Raw genomic sequence first — 18109 nt, 5'->3', positions numbered from 1 at the left:
ACAATACAAGTTAAATACAATCCAATTATTTGTGCACAGAAAGTGTGCAGTGTCCGAAACCAAACACCTCCCTGCAATAAGCTAGTTGTCATGGTTTATCCAGTCGCTGCCTGACCCGTATCTGATCGCAATGGAGTTGTATAGAGTACTTGCAGCTACGCGCTTTCCCCATGATGGCTGACTTCTGGTTTCCACCTACCGTCGAGTCTGCCAGTCGAGGGGAAAACATACAACCAGCCATACACAGCGCCTTTTCTGGTTGGGAGGGAGATTTACAGGTCAAATACCTTCGCTCTCTGTCACACAGTCTAATGACAAATGCGTTTAAATAAAACGTTGGAGTAGTAAAGGACATACTTTTGTTTTGCCTTCATGAATTACTCTTCTTGATTTCCATTTGTAAGTGAATTGTCAAAGAAACATAGCTCAATGAAACGGCATAAACATAACATTGAATAGATTTAAACTATGCATAGAGTGTGTTTTCTATGCCATTAACCTTTAATAGAAAGAAAATGAAAGGGCTGATGTTAAATTAAGAATTCTCCTAATTATAACTCGGTAAAAGCAAAGGTAGTGCTGGTAAATAAATCATTAGCACTCCTGTGCTACTTGTTTGAGATGCTACTAAATGCAGTAATGTATCAGTATAAAGAGCACTGCACCGCTAATCAGCAGCTAATGAAAGCAAAACATGCCAGTAATAAATTAGGGTGGGCTTGCTTTTCATCACTCACACTCATAGTACTAATGCTAATATTCACAAACACAGCCACAGGCTTGTTAACAAGAGAAAAACAAACACTGTGAATGATTACCATCCTTTTTCCACAGCAGACATGACATGGCAGGACAAGACAGACGTGTAAAATCTTCTTGATAACTGTACACAGTCCGCTGCTGTTTTTATCTATGGTTTTGAATCCAGTACAGAATCTTAAATCAATTCCAAAAAACGGTGTATTCATGCTGTATGTATGTCTCAACTGTACTGTGCATAGATCAGCTGAACAACTGTGAGATTAGACCAGGAAGGGCTTGGATTAAACCTATACTCTCACCTCTTGCAATTTCCTTCAGATGCAAAGTCTATTCAAAAGGGTGACACCACAATCTGACATATATCTCAGCTACTTAACAGTGTTCTCTTTATCAACCTTTCCTCTATTGTCCGCCAATGGACTAATACAGATTTGTTATGGTTAGTAAGAGTGACAGATAGATACAGTAAAGCAGTATCCAATCACAGTGTAACAACATGTTTTATGATATGCAGCTTGCAGTATGGCATGTATCACAATAGATGTGGCCCTAATGTTATGAAACGTAACACAATGTATACAATTTTTTTATTTTTATTTATTTATTTCTTAGCAGACGCCCTTATCCAGGGCAACTTACAATTGTTACAAGATATCACATTATTTTTACATACAATTACCCATTTATACAGTTGGGTTTTTACTGGAGCAATTTAGGTAAAGTACCTTGCTCAAGGGTACAGCAGCAGTGTCCCATACCAAGGATTGAACCCACAACCCTCCGGTCAAGAGTCCAGAGCCCTAACCACTACGCCACACTGCTGCCCTTATATAAGGTTAGTTTATGAGATCAAAAGGGGTTTGTTCCTCATAGCCTGTTTAGATTGCCGTTCACAAAAAAACAGTGGAGACAGCCTTGTGAATCGAATGGGCTAGCTGCAGACAGACTACATGGCCTATAGCACAGGAAAGGATTAGGTACCAGAAAGCAGAAGCAAGTTTGAATTAAAAAAGAACAAGCAAAAAAAACAGGAAATTGTTAGACTTAAAAACAAGCAACGAAACAGGAAATTGTCAGACCTGTCCACTCCTTTAAATCATTTTATGTACATTTTGGTATTTTTTATCCAAAAGATTGACAGAAAAAGGGTTTTGTTAGTCCCCTGACGTCATTAATCAGGCTCTAAAGCTCCAGATGGCTGCTTTTTCATTTCTGTCTTTAAGATATATTGCACCATAAACTATGCAGCCCTGACAATGCTAATATACTGTGGAACTGAGTGCAGTAGAAACAGATGACACAGACTCTGCAAAGAACAAAATTACTGAGAAAAGAGATTAAGAAAAGATATATTCAAATGTTTAAGCTGGTTTTGGAGCCCTGTGAATATGATATGGGGAGGGGGGTGACAAGTGCTATGTGTATATTCTCTTAGACTTGTGAGGTAAACAGGTATCTTAAAGAACATCATCACTTGTCATTTTAATCTCTTGTAAATCAGACATAATTTAAATACTCGGGGACCCGCATAGTTCTTTTTAATGATTTGCAGAGCTAGTTTTAATAAAATCAATCCCCATCATATAGATGTAACAAATTAATGCACTTACCCATCACACTCGATTTCCGACTCCAGTTTTCTGATACAGTCCAGTCATCTCTTTTGGCAAGTCATATTTTCAGAATACTTCTTCTGTTGAAAATGTAGTACTGTACCAACAAAACACAGTACATCTAAATGGAAGCCTACTTATTTTAAAACACAGTCCTTTCAGATATGTATTTTTGATATTGTATCCTTTTTTGTGTTCCCTGAAAAACAGACAAGGGTTGGAACGGGTCAAAATGAAATAATCAGATATGTGTCACATGCGTTTAACCGTCGCTGAAGTCAAAGAGGACAGCGTGTGTTCATCTTCGCCCCTCCCGAGTCAGCGCAGGGGTGGTAGCGGTGAGCTGAGCCTAAAAATAATTGGGCATTTCAAATTAGGGAGAAAATAATAAAAACTAATTGGCAACGACTAAATATATATTATAGGGTTGGATATGTGAGTGCTGACTGTAGTAGGTATTTCTAGGACATGTCTGTATACAACAACACACACAGTTATTTCACCGATAACTGAAGCCATCACAGTGTTTACCAATATATTTTGTTGTAATTTTAGAAGGGTCTTCTGCTTTAAATGGGCTTGCACTTGCATGCCGTGACTAGCATGATGAGTTGGTGTGAAAGAAGTGTGAATAAAGACGTGGTTATCGAAGCTAACCAAACTGAAGGAAATGCATTGCTTACGCAGAGCAGTGGGCTGAAGCCAAAGTGTCACCGCTTAGACTTCTTCAGGGCAGGTGAGAAAATGATACTTTTCAGATACAGGGGGAAATTCACAACGCCTTTTACTTCACAGGGTCATTAACACAACCTGAAACAAGGCCTCTGTGGCATCCAAGTCGATTATTTCTAGTTTTGTAGCACAAAAACAAATGGTAATCGACTGCCTTGAACTGGACTGGCAAGCCTGACAGAAATGTCTGCTCGGGCCATGACTTGTACAGTATGTATTTGGCAGTACAAATAGAATGCTTAATGAGCAGCACAACCAAGAGTTTTTTGGGAGATGTACCGTCTGCAGGGATTTAAACTGTGACATCTTTTTGGTCATGTCTGCAGCCTGGCACTACACTGTGCTCTTCAATAGGGTGCCCTCCGTTCTCTTGTGACAGAGCCAGTGCCACACCAGCATGTCCACATTCCCTCAGAAGCAGTTTCAGCAAACGTCCTCACCCTCAGAGATCTGTTTGCTTGCCACACCTCAAATAATTCAACTATTTTTTAAAACCTTTATATAAGCAGTGCAGCCAGTGAAGCATCACAACCATTGTTCTGTGAACATGTACGTAACAGCGCCAGTGCCCTTTCAAAACTGTTTTTAAAGAATGACTGAGTCACTTCCTTTATAAAACTAGCAATGTGGTTTCTGTGAAGTTGCAGCTATTAGATTTTAATTACAACACTGTCAACTGACTATTTCTTGCTCGTGGACTACAACGCTGGATTGAAGTTCACATCCCTGTTACTGAACTTGAAGATATACTGTTCCAGAGGACTCAAAAGCCTAATATGTTTATCTTGATGAAAAATGTGTCCGAGCACTTGTTGGCAGAACAGAGGAACAGTTTGAAAAGACAGGTATGGTTCACCATTGTTTCGTGGGCTGGATTATGGTATGGCAGGCATCCTGCTGTTTTCTGTTATGTCCATTTGTAGGCTTCAGCTCCTGGATCTTTGACTGTTTTATTCACCGTTACTCACACTGGATGGGTGTTTTGAATTGTCAATCCACTCAGCTGCATCTATTATCAAACGCATGAGAAACTGGGAATTGTGAAATGCAGATAATTAATATGTTAGAAATAAGTTCCTAGCATTGCATTTCTATATAGCTTTAACCTGGAGGCTCTGTGAGATCTGATGGTTTGCTTTAAGATTTTGATGCTGAAAATTGATACACTGCTGTTGGGCAAGGTCACCCTGAAAGTTTTTGCCTAATTGTTTATGATTGCCACTTGTCTGTTTTCTGTAGGTTGCTGATTGCCTCCAGTGTGCTAAAAACATAATTTGCTAGGAGAGGCATGCCTTGGTATACCCCCTTTACTTTTTTTGTGTGAATTGGAAATATATTGTTTTGTGTATATGATTGAGTAACTTGAGTAACTGAAAGGCATGTATTAACAGCACTTGATTAATTTAATTTGTTGTATACAACCAGGAAACACTCTGGATGGTATTTCAACATGTCAAAAAAAAAAAAACAGCCTTGCATCCTCACTGACTTTGTCTCACTTGTTTTATTGCATTTCCTTAATACATTGTGGCGGGGAGACCCTCCCCTGTGTGTAGATTGTGTTTTATGTTGTATGTAGCGTGTTAATGTTGGTGTATATATATATATATATTGGTGCATGGGATATAATGGGGCTGTGGAGCACGAGTGATTTAAAATATATAGTTGTATTTAGGCACAAGGATTGCACAATCACTTCACGTGCAGATAAAATGTGTATTAATATGTGAGCACTGGGAGTGCACAGATTAGTTCACGTGCTGGGATTCAAATTATTATTATTATAATTTATTTCTTAGCAGACGCCCTTATCCAGGGCGACTTACAATTGTTACAAGATATCACATTATTTTTACATACAATTACCCATTTATACAGTTGGGTTTTTACTGGAGCAATCTAGGTAAAGTACCTTGCTCAAGGGTACAACAGCAGTGTCCCCCCACTGGGGATTGAACCCACAACCCTCTGGTCAAGAGTCCAGAGCCCTAACCACTACTCCACACTGCTGCCCAAATGAATAATTAATTAGTAATTGAATCCTTTGTATATATAGATGCTCTTGAGGTTGTGTTTTACTCCCTACTTTCTCTCTCCCATTCTCGGGGTTGTGTGTTCGAGAGTGGAGAACGGGAGAGAGAAAGTATGGAGTACATTTTAAAAAGCTAAAAGTAAACAATTGCTACGCATGCTAGTTTAAACTAGCATGATACTCCTTTGGATTTGTGTTTTGTTTGTCTTTTTAATTTGGCCAACTCGCCGTTTGTTTTGTTAAGTGAGTGTGTTCAGATAGTGTCTGTGTGTGTGTGTGTGCGCTAACCCTGACCAGCAAACTGGATCACAGTGAGTGTTCAGATAGTGTCTGTGTGTGTGTAGTGCAGCAGTGTGGCGTAGTGGTTAGGGCTCTGGACTCTTGACCGGAGGGTCGTGGGTTCAATCCCAGGTGGGGGACACTGCTGCTGTACCCTTGAGCAAGGTACTTTACCTAGATTGCTCCAGTAAAAACCCAGCTGTATAAATGGGTAATTGTATGTAAAATAATGTAATGTCTGTATAATGTGAAATAATGTGATATCTTGTAACAATTGTAAGTCGCTCTGGATAAGGGCGTCTGCTAAGAAATAAATAATAATAATAATAATTAAGTGTGCTCTGTTTTGTTCAACCTTTTATTTTCCGTTTAATAATAAATTGACGCAACAGCGCAATTCACAATTCACTCACCACTCTGTGTGTTTCTGTTCCAACCAGCCTGTCCACATACATTTATTAGTTGTTTTTTGTATTGCAGTTAGTCACTGGACTAGATTTGAACTACTACTTTACCTGTTGTTGGAATAGAGCACAATCCATGTTAATGTTTTTCCATATGTGTTCTTTTTTTTTTACAAAGTCTTTGTAATCTTTGTTGGATTTATCATAAAGTCATTTTTGTTTGGCGGCACACACAATTAGATTTTCCATTTTGTTCAGCGTACTGCAAGAACCCACGTGTCTTCCCATTCGTTTTTCATTGGCCAATGTCATTTTTAACGCACGTCAAAATCGGATCAAATCGAACTTTTTTCAATTCTAAAATTGACGCATCACCGTCGTGCGACAGTTACGGCCTCAGTGTGCACGGTGCAATAGGGGATGCACATGATCGTTTTTTTACAGTTACGGCCTCAGTGTGCAAGGTGCAATAAGGGATGCACATGATCGTTTTTTTACAGTTACGGCCTCAGTGTGCAAGGTGCAATAGGGAATGCGCATGATCGTTTTTTTACAGTTACGGCCTCAGTGTGCAAGGTGCAATAGGGAATGCGCATGATCGTTTTTTTACAGTTACGGCCTCAGTGTGCAAGGTGCAATAAGGGATGCACATGATCGTTTTTTTCTGTTTAGAAGCATGTTAAATTCAGATGCATTATCAGATCCACTCTGCAATGGCCTTTACAATGGCCTTATTTACAGTAGCTTCTTTGTACTTGAAGTTTTGCCTTACATGCCACTGCCAACTCAATACGCCGGACTCAAAAGTGGTTCTAATATTCAGTATCGTATTGTTTTGTTTTAATTGCTGTTTTTTCTCTCACTGTGTGAATGTAAACCCTGCTGTGCCCACAATGAAGTTCATACGAGATGGTGCTCTTCAAATGTCTGACTGTGATCTCAGTGCATCTGGAGCATTAGTTCTAAATGTATGATGCAGACATGTGTGATGAGAGTCACAGCTAATAGTAGTGGAAATGAGAATCATTCATGGCTCATTAAGTCTACATTCATTCTTCTACCAAACCCTTTCGCTCAATAGTATTTGAAGATGACACTTTATCTTGTCTTTTAAACAGAATGCTGTAATTAACCACAATATAGATTTTTTTTTTCTGTGTAACGGTAAATCTGTCACGAATATTGCATTAGGAAAAAAAAAAGTTTGGTAATAAAAAATGACGCAGATATCTCCAGTGGGCACTCCCAACCGTGGAGAGCAAATTCATTCTGTATTGATTATTTTTTTTTAAACAGACCTTGATTTATTGTAGTTGTGTTTGACTCCTTCATCTTCTTAAAAGTTTTGAAACACTCTTACAGCAAATTCAAAACTTGTAATTACTGCAGAGGGGTATTCTAGCTCAAGGGGACCTCATTCTGGGAAGGCTACTTCTCCATTTGTGACTGATACATAAACTGCAGTTGATGTAAATGATTGCAGAATACGTGCATGCATGGAAAAGAGCAGTTTAACACAGCGCGCACATGGTGAGATCATGTCTGAAGGTGTGAAATGCCCTTTTTGAATTTTTCCCAACACTTAAAAGCAAACATTAGTATAATTGTAAAGCTTGTTTCAATGGCTTTTCAACTATGAATAAAATTACGCATTTCTACTTGTTTGGCTAGCTGGATGCACATACTATTCAACATTAATTGATGTTTCATTCTTCCCATTGAGATGTTTACATACATAGGGGTAGATGTACTAAAGTGTTGCTGCTGTCGCAAACCAGTTGCAAACGAGTCGGAAATCTAGGGTGAAATGTACTAAACAAGCAATGGTGTAAGTGACTTCCTGCATGAATTCACAAAAATGGGGTGTTGGTAGTGCAAATCAGAGTTCTCAAATATTACAATGAGATGTACTAAAGCTGCCGGTAATTGGGACACGTACAATTGCATCAATTTGTTAAGAACTTTTGAAAGCACGTTTTAAACAGTCACAATTGTTGCTGGCCAGTTGTGCTCAATGCATCAATGCAAGTACCTAATTTTCACCCCCCCTCCTTCTAAACTCATTTAATTTCAATTTAAAATAATCTTTTATTCGCATTGTACACCAATGTGTTCAATGCAGCAGCATGATTTATTCTGTGTTACTGGTAGCCTGCAGGCTAAAGTAGAAAGAAAGTGCGCTAGGTATTCATTTGATTTTACTGCTGTACTGTATACTGTATAGGACTACTGTACAGATTTAAATTTGTACATAATGTAATGTGTAGCCTACCCAAAACACATTAGTGTTATTTCAGCGTAATGATTTACATTTAAAATGCATTTGAGCACTATAAATGGATGTGTGTGCGATTTTATTGTAGTGGTTGAAGAAAGTGGTTAAAGAAAAGGGCTTGTAAGCAGGAGGTCCCCGGTTCAAATTCCGGCTCAGCCACTGACTCATTGTGTGACCCTGAGCAAGTCACTTAACCTCCTTGTGCTCCGTCTTTCAGGTGAGATGTTGTTGTAAGTGACTCTGCAGCTGATGTATAGTTCACACACCCTTGTCTCTGCAAGTCGCCTTGGATAAAGGCGTCTGCTAAATAAACTAATAATAATAATGCTCTTATCAGGGAGTTACTGTATACAGTACCATTCTTTAACAAAACAACATGATTCACAGTTAAACACATTTGTATCCAGTATAATTCCACCTTCTATCTCAGTTATGTTTCCAGGTGACCAAGCAATGTTAATGCGTTGAAGCAGAAAGTATGCAGTTGTCTTTTGAAAAGAAAAACTTTTGAAATCCTTCTATTAAGAATGCAAAAATAAAATACTTGTCATCTGGCCTGAACCTCAGAGGTGCCTCTGCCTTGCCAGATATACTTGTCAGTTCCTCACATCCTCTGATGCTGAAATGTGAAATGATTAATACAAAGGAATCTTCTTGAAGCAGAATGCTGTTCTCGCTGTATGTTGATACTCACCTCCCGAATCTACCTACTGGTTGTTTTCATTACAGGTATATTGGTAAGAGTTGTTTCAGCGGTCTTAACAGTTATACAGTGTCAGAGTATGCACATTTTCCTGAAAACTGGGGACATTTTAAACCAATGCAGGGATTGGAATACCCAGCAAACCCAAAATAAAATGTTATAATTTAATATAGTCAGCTCAATGTAATGTAAACCACGATAACCACGTCTCTTCTCTATACCTTTCTCTAAGCCACCAGAGATTTGACATTGGTTTTGGAACAGGCTTGCATATGGCACAAGTTGGTAGAGGGCGAGTTGGGTTACTGTCATGGAGTGTGCTTGTCTCTACAGGTCATACCACCATGCCATCTGTGAACAAGTCTTCTGGCTGAATGCCACAAGGCAGTAAGCAGACTCAATTGTTGCTTGTTTAAACCGTAGTGACGTTTTTCTTTTTTTTCTCCTCTCTTCAACCCTTTAGGGTATAAATACAGTCAGGCCAAGTAATGCAGATCCTTCAACAGCAAATCCAGGAATGTTCCAGCTGGACATTGTATTGAAGAAGGGGCATAATCTAGCCATACGGGATCGAGGAGGTAAGGCTTGGTGTGAGCGTTTGGTTTAATCAGAGGAAAACCTTTAGATGTGGCAGATTGGGTTTATTATTAACATTTGAAGCATTACAAATGCAAATTATGGCTCTGAATTGCTATTGAATGCCACAACAAAATATCCAGGGGGATCTAGCAATCTTTATTCAGACACAAAGGATATCTCTTATGGGTTAAGCTTTAGATAATGTTTAATTGTTATTGCTAGTGTATCAATATATTCTTCTGATAACATCAATACTGTAAATGGTTTATATAGAACAGGTGTGTGTAAAACACAGTGCAGTAGATATATTTTTATTGTGTGGAATGTAAAGTGTGCACAGTATGATGTAACCTGGTTTTCTTATGATTGCACATTTAGAGCTTTGCTGGTCGTAACAGAGGTATTTTTGTCTATTTATTTGCTTATTTGAAATGGGCTGCCCTGACTCCCTGGTCGTTCGATCATTATAGCTGTTAAAATGACTCTGCGATGCTTCAGTGCCCCAGACTCTCACCATTCCGAACCCCAGTGGTCTGAACTGACCTAGAATCTCATCACTATAGCTGTTAAAATGACTCTGCAATGCTTCAGTGCCCCAGACTCTCACCATTCCGAACCCCAGTGGTCTCAACTGACCTAGAATCTCAGCCACGCTGTCATCATGAGATGCATGCTGACAGTAGCTGTAGAAACGTAGCTTCAGATTGTTATTACAAATTGCTGTTGAAATATAAGTATGGAAAACATTAAGCAAAGACAAGGCATTTTTTGTGTGGTACAGATTACGGCCAGGAAATCAGAACAAATCGCTAATCTCAACAGGGTCCAGTCCCAACTGGTTAGGATTAGTCTACTGTGTTTTTCACACAGTAACTTTTGCAATATATTTTTGGTTAAGGTATTGTTTCACATAATAATAATAATAATAATAATAATAATAATAATAATAATAATAATAATAATAATATAGCCTTAACATGGACATGTTTACCTTCCACAATGGTGAACATCTTAAAAACAATATGTGATGACTAATGCAAATACAGAACTGTAAAGTGAAACTCTGCTTGGATTGATATAAATAAAACACAAGCTTTATATTCTTCAGTGGCCTTTACTGTGTTAGTCAGTCAGCATTCATCAGTTCTCAATAAATGTTTTTATTAGATGCATGGTGACATTTTGACAGATTCAATAACAGAGACCTTGAAACAAGCCAATCAATGGGGCCTCACATTTGTGATGTCATAGTCATCCATTTACTGACTGTGACTGTTGCTACGTGGTTCTAAGCAAATATAATACAAGGGTGTTATGTTCACCCCTCCCCCATGCCAGAATTGGCTGGAGATTTCATGCTTCTTTAATGGGCATGACAACCCCCAAGATCGACCCATTCCTCATCACCATCTCTGCAGCAAGTGCATGAAATAATAATGACTGAATGGGTTCATATCTTTTAGACACCTTCTATTCCACATCACCTCATGGCTACGATTAGGGCAAACGATGGTCCAACTCAATTTTAGATACAGGTCCTAATACAGTGGCCAGACAGTGTACTTGTTATAGGATTTGTTCATCTCCTGTAACTAAACATTAACTATATCTCTACTCTCAAGCAACATGTAATTCCATTAAAGTCTTCACTTCTCCAAAGCCCATACAGAGGTCAGGATATCACTGGAAATAAAGCATTGCATCTCAACAGATCTGCTGAGCATAACTGCCTTCAATAAATAATCATAACAGTCTTTCAGTGAACACAAAGGTCCAGCTCTCCTTTCTTTAATATACAGTAGGTGGAATTTAAAATGCTTTCGCAATGTTCTGTCAATGAGACCGTCTCGATATCAAGCACAACTTTTTTTTAATCGTAACTAAAACGATGGAGAAGACCAGCTGCCTTTTTATCAGAGAGAAGATGAGGACCCCCTTGATAGTGCTCTATTACAACAGATAAGCTCTGTATCATTTTCCACAGTCTGCAAGTGCTTGACAGTCCAGTCACAGTACTAGACACACTGCTGAACGATGTGTATTATAGGATAAGTGTGATACTGTACAGTGGATGAGCCTTCAAGGAGGAGCAGTGCATGTGCTGCACTACTGAATGCAGAACCCGTTTCCTGGGGCCACAAAAGTATTATCTGGCCCAGAATAGTATTTCATCTAGGGTTTCATATGAGCTAACATCATAAATGTACAAATCACCTTTTAAAAATAACTTTAGTATCATGAAGATGTCCGTTTAATGTAACCAAATTTTCTATGAGGATAACAAAAATACGTCGAAATAAATGCAAAAAAAACAAAACAAAACTATTTACAGAAAATAATTTAATTATCCATTGTCTTAGCCTCTAGCAATCCTTCCAGTAAGCTTAATAATATTACATCACAACATACCCTGACAAAGTACATTAAATACGATTTTCAGTGTTTCTTGTATCACAGGAATGCAACATGTTCCTTTTTTATAGAATTCCCTATTCCTTGAAAATGCAATTTACATGACTAACTGCAGGAACAAGAAGCAGTTTCCATTTCACTAATTGTTACTTTCATGTGTCACCTGCAGACCCTGAATTAATGACCTTGTTGATCCTGCATCACTTCACACCAGTTCATTGTCCTCTTGCAGAAGCTCTCAGGGACACCAGCAGTATCATGCTATCATATTCAGTGTGGCTCCAATAACTGATAACAGATCGTACTATATACACTTTTATACAGCAGGGAGGGGGGTTCTGTGTGTTTCCAACCCAAAACTGTGCTAATCTTACAGCGTGTCTCCTAGCAAAGTATATAGCTCAAAGACTCGCAAGGGTGGAGACAATAGCTTCATCAAGAATTTTGAAGAAGAAACTTCAGATTATATCCCTCTTAGAAACCTACTAGCTCTGCAGGTTTGAAATATTATTAGTCACGATTTCCATTGATGTTGCTGCCATATTTGTATCCCTTGATTGTGTTGTTTCGGTCTCAGAGGGCTGACAGAACTCTCACATTGCAGTTCACAGAGCGATGTCAGTAGAGCTTCTGTTGAATCACGTTGTCTGTAGAGTAGCTGGTGTATAGGATTAAGCCACTCTTGTCATATGTGGCTTTTGGTATCTCAACATGCTTTAAAAATAGACACACGTCTCATCCGCTTGTGGTTCTGTCTCTGTCTCATAGACTGTATGTGCAGGTGGGGCATTAGCCATGTCAAACAACCACTTGTCTATAATATCAACATAAGCACTTTAATCAGGTGTCAAGATTTGTTATAGTCTTGGTGAGGTTCGGGAGGCTGGCTGTTAAACCTTGGGCTTTACATCACAATTTTGTCTGCATTGTTCTGCTCCTCCACAGGAACTGTGCTAATCGTTGGTTCATTATTCATTCTCATTATCCATTCTCAATAGCCATTCTCAATATCTATCTCATTGTCCATTCTCAATATCTATTCTCAATATCCATTATCATTGTCCATTCTCAATATCTATTCTCATTGTCCATTCTCATTGTCCATTCTCAATATCTATTCTCATTGTCCATTCTCATTATCCAGTCCTGATATCCATTTTCAATATCCATTATCAATAGCCATTGTCATTATCCATTCTCACTGTATATTCTCAGTATCCATTCTCATTGTCCATGTATGTATCAGCTTCTGATATCACTATATAACTTCTTTTTTTTTTCTTTAAAAAAAATTGGAATCGGCAATTATTTTACCCCCAATTGTCTCCCAATTTGGAATGCCGATTTATTCAACCCGGCTCACTGCTGCAGCCCCCGCACTAATTCGGGAGAGATGAGGACGAGCACTCGCGTCCTCCGAAACGTGTGCCGTCAGCCATCCACTATTTTTCGCACTGCAAGCCCGTTGTGAAGCCGTTACAGATCTACAGCATGGGAGGACCACACAGTTCTGAATTGCACACAGGCAGACCTGCAGGCGCCCGACCAGCCACAGGGGTCGCTGGTGCGCGGTGAGCCAAGGAATCCCCAGCTGATCTAAACCCTCCCCACCTGGGCAGCGCTTGGCCAATTGTGCGCCGCCCCCTGGGAACTCCCGGCCACGGTCGGCAGTGGCATAGCCTGGATTCAAACTGGCGATCTCCAAGCTATAGGGCACATCCTGCACTCTGGGCGCAGTGCCTTTACTGGATGCGCCACTCGGGAGCCCATGTATATATTATTTTAATTGTATAGCATTTTTGGAAAAAAGGAGCCAGGAAACCAGCTATATAAGGTTCATAATTATTTGGGGTCTTGGAAGAAGGCTTGATTGATCAGCTTTTCTGATATGCCAAGATATTTGGTTGGTATGGGGTTTGAGTTGAAAATAAAACAACTGGAGCAACAGAACCCAGAGCCACCCTGAATGATTGCAAACCCCATCAAAGAGTGACAGTAAAAAGCATGCTGAAGAAGCATCAGCCGAAACATGTTACATCTAGTTGAACTTTGTCTGCTTGACTTGAAGTTATGGATGAATTGTGAAGACAACAATTAAAAGAACATCGGAAGCTACTTGCTCTACTCTGACATTTCATTTGCCATATTTCAGCCCAGTTCTGGATGCAGCTGGAACATGTTACTTCTGTACATGTTACTGCTGTGCTTACTTCACTTTGTTTTTTGGTACGCTATGGACTCTCTGTACTGATATATTACCCCTTTTATGCTGAATTAGTTTACAGCGTGCTGTAATTTTAAATGTATTTGTTCGAGTGTTTTCATTACCTTTGAAACGGCTTCAAACTAACCAAGCCCTCACTGTCATTTCCCTTCATGGAGCAATTGTAATTAAGAGTTAGAAGGTAGATCCTCCAGTCTAATGGAATCTGGGGTACGACTGCCTGGGACATACATTAACACTGTCAAATCCTCATAAATGATGGATTACTTTTGTTATCAGTAAGGGCTGCACCAAACTGATATCCATTTCTTTGCAGAATACGCAGCAAAGCTGTAGAGCACAAATAAAGAGAGTTTTTAGTTCTGGACACCCCTGCAGCTCCAGTAGAGCCTGGATCACTCAGTGGAATACCTGGCTACTCTTTTAAAATCTGGTAAACAGTTTGTCACTAACCTGGAATACAATATTGGTTACAAAGGTTTATTCCTGTAGTCCCTCTGGATGGGATCTGTCAACACATCCACACTCAGAGTGTGGTTTACTTTCTGTAAAATAAAATACTTCAGATACGTCTGGTGCAGCTGTATTACCTCTGATTTGTAATTCAAGTGCCTGCAGTCAGGGGGGTTATTTGTAGGTAGTGCTGGTGAAAATGTAGGGATCAATCCTCACTGCTAGTGCAGACACTGTCCAAGCTTTCCAATACATCCTCACCCACGTCCCTCAGTCCTGGCTTGCTGTGGTCTGGACCTGTGTTACAGGTTTATAGTAGTAGTACTGAGATATGAACTGCACTACCCAGGCCACTGGATTCATTGTAGTACCGAGGTACTTCAGTGTATTTCCAATGTGTATTCATGATACCACTGATATGTTAAAATATAAATATGACGGCTGGAGTGCTAGTCTGCTAATGGCTACTGAACCATTGCTCCTTCATTGCCATTGCAGTGCCACTGCATTTTCATTGAATATCATTTGGTATTTCAGCTTCCAAACAGTTTGCACTTTGTATTGAGCCTCCTAAAAACACTTCTCTGATCCCACTATGCTGGACCTCCACCACTTAACACTGCATGTGTTTTCTAGTTTATTGTCATCTGTCGAGACTGAGGCTTTTTTTTTCTTTTTAATTCAGGGATTAGCAGTGCATGCAGTAGTGTATATAGTCTAGACTATCTGTTTTCTGTTCCTAGAAGTAGCATTAGGTGCAGATCTGTCACTTCAATATTATCTGGTTGCTCCAGTAACCTTGATGAAAACTCTGGACTGCTGCCCAAGCCATGATATGAATAGCAGAAGTAAAGGCTGTCTCCTGTGCTGTGCGTGTCAGGTCATAAATACCAAGCTGTTAAAGTGCTGTCACCAGGGAGCAGGTTGGGCCTGCACCTGTTAATAGGGTTCCCCCGCAGCTAGCCACTGATCTCTCAGCGCAATCAGAAAAACGCTGACACTGCGTTGACATCGTTTCTGGACCCATTATTAAAGCTGGCTTTCAGCCTTTGCATCACGTGCCCAAGACATTGATTTTAGGTAGTTTAAACAGTGTTTCGTCTACCACATTGCCTAATTTAAACATGTAGAATGGTGCACATACAGTATAAGTCTGACCTTTCTGTGTATCAAACATGAGGTGATACTGTCATGAGTTGCCACGTTCCTCTTTTTCTATGCATGGAAAAAACGATGTACTGTAGTTAGTTAAGCATTAAAAAAATGTACATTCTGTCTGTACATTCAGTTTTAAGGCTGCTGTCAAAAGTATCTGTACGCATGAATTGAAGCACTCAGATAATGGGTGGATCAGTACGTATTTTTGTTTTCAGTTTGTTTGTCTTGCGTTCATGAGTGAGCCAAGTTCATTAAGCACTGTGCAGTGGTGTGTGTAACTGAATTCCGTATTGAGCAACACTGTTCCACTAGTCTGTTCTGTAAACAGCAGCCTTACAACAGAACCATCTGTCTCAGAATAAGCATGCTAACCTTCTTTGGTAACACTACCCAGCTTTTCTTATAAAGCTCCATGACAATTATTTGCACAGGTGTCGAATTTCAGTCGTGTCTCTGTGTATTTCAGTTACACACAACTTGTTCTTAAAACAAAGTTGTATTGTGGTGATCTTTATAGCATAAATAAAAAAGAAACCATTTGCACTGTCACCAGGTTTTGGGCTTTTTGCTTCACCTCGTGGCCTCATATGGCTCTCCAAACCCTTAGACCCTCATATATAGAGTGAGACTTACATGCTGTATTTTGGTCCCTTAAATGTGACCTAGAGTACCTCATTTATGAAATTGTCATTTCTGTGTGCACTTTGTATAATAAATGAACAGTAGTTACACATACAATACAGTATTTCATTAGATGAAGTAGGTACATCACTACACAGCACCCATTGGTGGGATTTGGTTGTATATCTTGATAGTTACTTGCTCCTTTCTGTGTTCTACAAAACAGAGAGATCTCAGTTTAATGATAGAGTATTTTTGTATATTCCATGTTAGTTTATTGCAGGTTTGTCTGAATGTATTCAAAAAGCCTGAAAGCATAAAATAATAATAGTAATAATAATAATAATAATAATAATAATAATAATAATAATAATAATAATAATAATAATACAGAAAGAAAGCAAAACATCTAGGCAACTGACCAAAGGAAACAACAGTGGTTCATGACCCACTGAAGAATATGTTGTGGCTTTCATGAACTGAAAACCTATTTTTAAATGTGGTTTAAATGTGCTTTTAGTACTGGGTTGCATTGGGCTGTTAGGAATGAGAGTTTCAGTTTTATTAAATGTATTTATCAAACTTCTCATTTCAACTTTATTCAAAATATGATATTTAGACTGTTGAGAAAGCGTTGCTCACCTATGACAACCTGCCCCATCATACTGTGGTTGGTTGTCACACGATATGAGGTTGATTGTCACTAATTATGGGGTTGCTTTTACAGTAGAAAATAATGCAACATGTTAATTTTTCAAAATAACATAAAGTTTCTACTGTGTAACACAGGATTACAATGACAGATAGTTACATTTTTACTTTTTATATGAACATAGGCTACATATAACATAAACAATATAGGCCTATATGTATTTCAAATGTTGAACCCATGGTACAGAATAATACCACAGCCTCCACAGAACAGGAGGACATACAGTAAAGAATTTAAATAAACATGATGTGGTGACAGATCCCACATTTTCTTTGTTGAAACTACTGGCTCGGGCTAGGCTTGTTGCCTCAGGCCTGCGAATTAATAAACGTGGGCGACGTTTCAAGAAGCCTGTAACCCATTCTGCACTGGCTTGTTCAACATCTCTCCAGGAATGAGGGGTACTTCAGTTATGAGACACAGCTGACTGGTAAGCAGGTCTGCGTGTTTCTTTAGGTGAAAGACCATAAACATGTCAGATGCCTTTGTAATGTATGTTACTAACTGTTCCTCCAGCTCTGCAGTAAACATCATTCTGTTCTTCACATATCCAACTGGTATCCACGGCTGATCATTTTTCCCTTGTATGTCTTCAGGACCCAACTTCTGACAATACCGGGTTAGAGGCCGATAGTTAATGTTAAAATCTGTGCTTCTGATGGATTTGCTCTGAAGTTTCACTTGACGTACAGCTCTGAGCATAACATTTGGGGGCGTTGTGTCTTTCTCAATGTTCGCAGAGTTATGAAATTGAATATATATATATTTTTTTAAACAAGCAACCTGTGTTTTCTATGTAAGATTTTGACTCAAAGTGTACAAAATACAGTGAGTATATGTTATAGCATTGTAAAATGTCTTATGCAGTGACTTAGATCGATCTGAAACCTAGCATATACAATTAGTTCAGAAAACGATATTCACATTGCACAATTAATTAATATGACTGTTGATTATTTTATTTTTATCTGCTTTGTTTTGCTGATTCAGTCTTTATTAAATGAAAAATATCACTATCACAGTCAGATCTTTTGCTGCATAATCAATTGCTGTAAAACTGTGGTCTAGTATTGGCTGTTTACACACAACATGTATATACAGATAAAAAGTACACCCACACCCACACCCACACGCACACGCATAAACACAT

At 39.0% G+C, this 18109-nt stretch overlaps 1 protein-coding gene across 10 annotated transcripts in view; it reads left to right on the top strand.

The window, feature by feature from the left end:
* The window catches only part of LOC117403682 (multiple C2 and transmembrane domain-containing protein 1-like), a 151947-nt gene that overhangs the window by 35941 nt on the left and 97897 nt on the right, over positions 1–18109 (top strand). For 9 of the 10 annotated variants that reach the window (XM_058987553.1, XM_058987548.1, XM_058987533.1 and 6 more), the window contains exon 2: positions 9264–9378. In XM_058987553.1, the coding sequence (XP_058843536.1) occupies positions 9264–9378 (115 nt within the window). Of the gene's footprint in view, positions 1–3768; positions 3953–9263; positions 9379–18109 lie in introns of those variants that run through there. The other variant, XM_058987568.1, reaches the window with a different exon arrangement.

Source organism: Acipenser ruthenus, chromosome 2, assembly GCF_902713425.1.
Source record: "Acipenser ruthenus chromosome 2, fAciRut3.2 maternal haplotype, whole genome shotgun sequence".
Classification (NCBI taxonomy): Eukaryota; Metazoa; Chordata; class Actinopteri; order Acipenseriformes; family Acipenseridae; genus Acipenser; species Acipenser ruthenus.
Note: the sequence above shows the minus strand (reverse complement) of the source record. Positions and strands in the feature narration are given on the sequence as shown.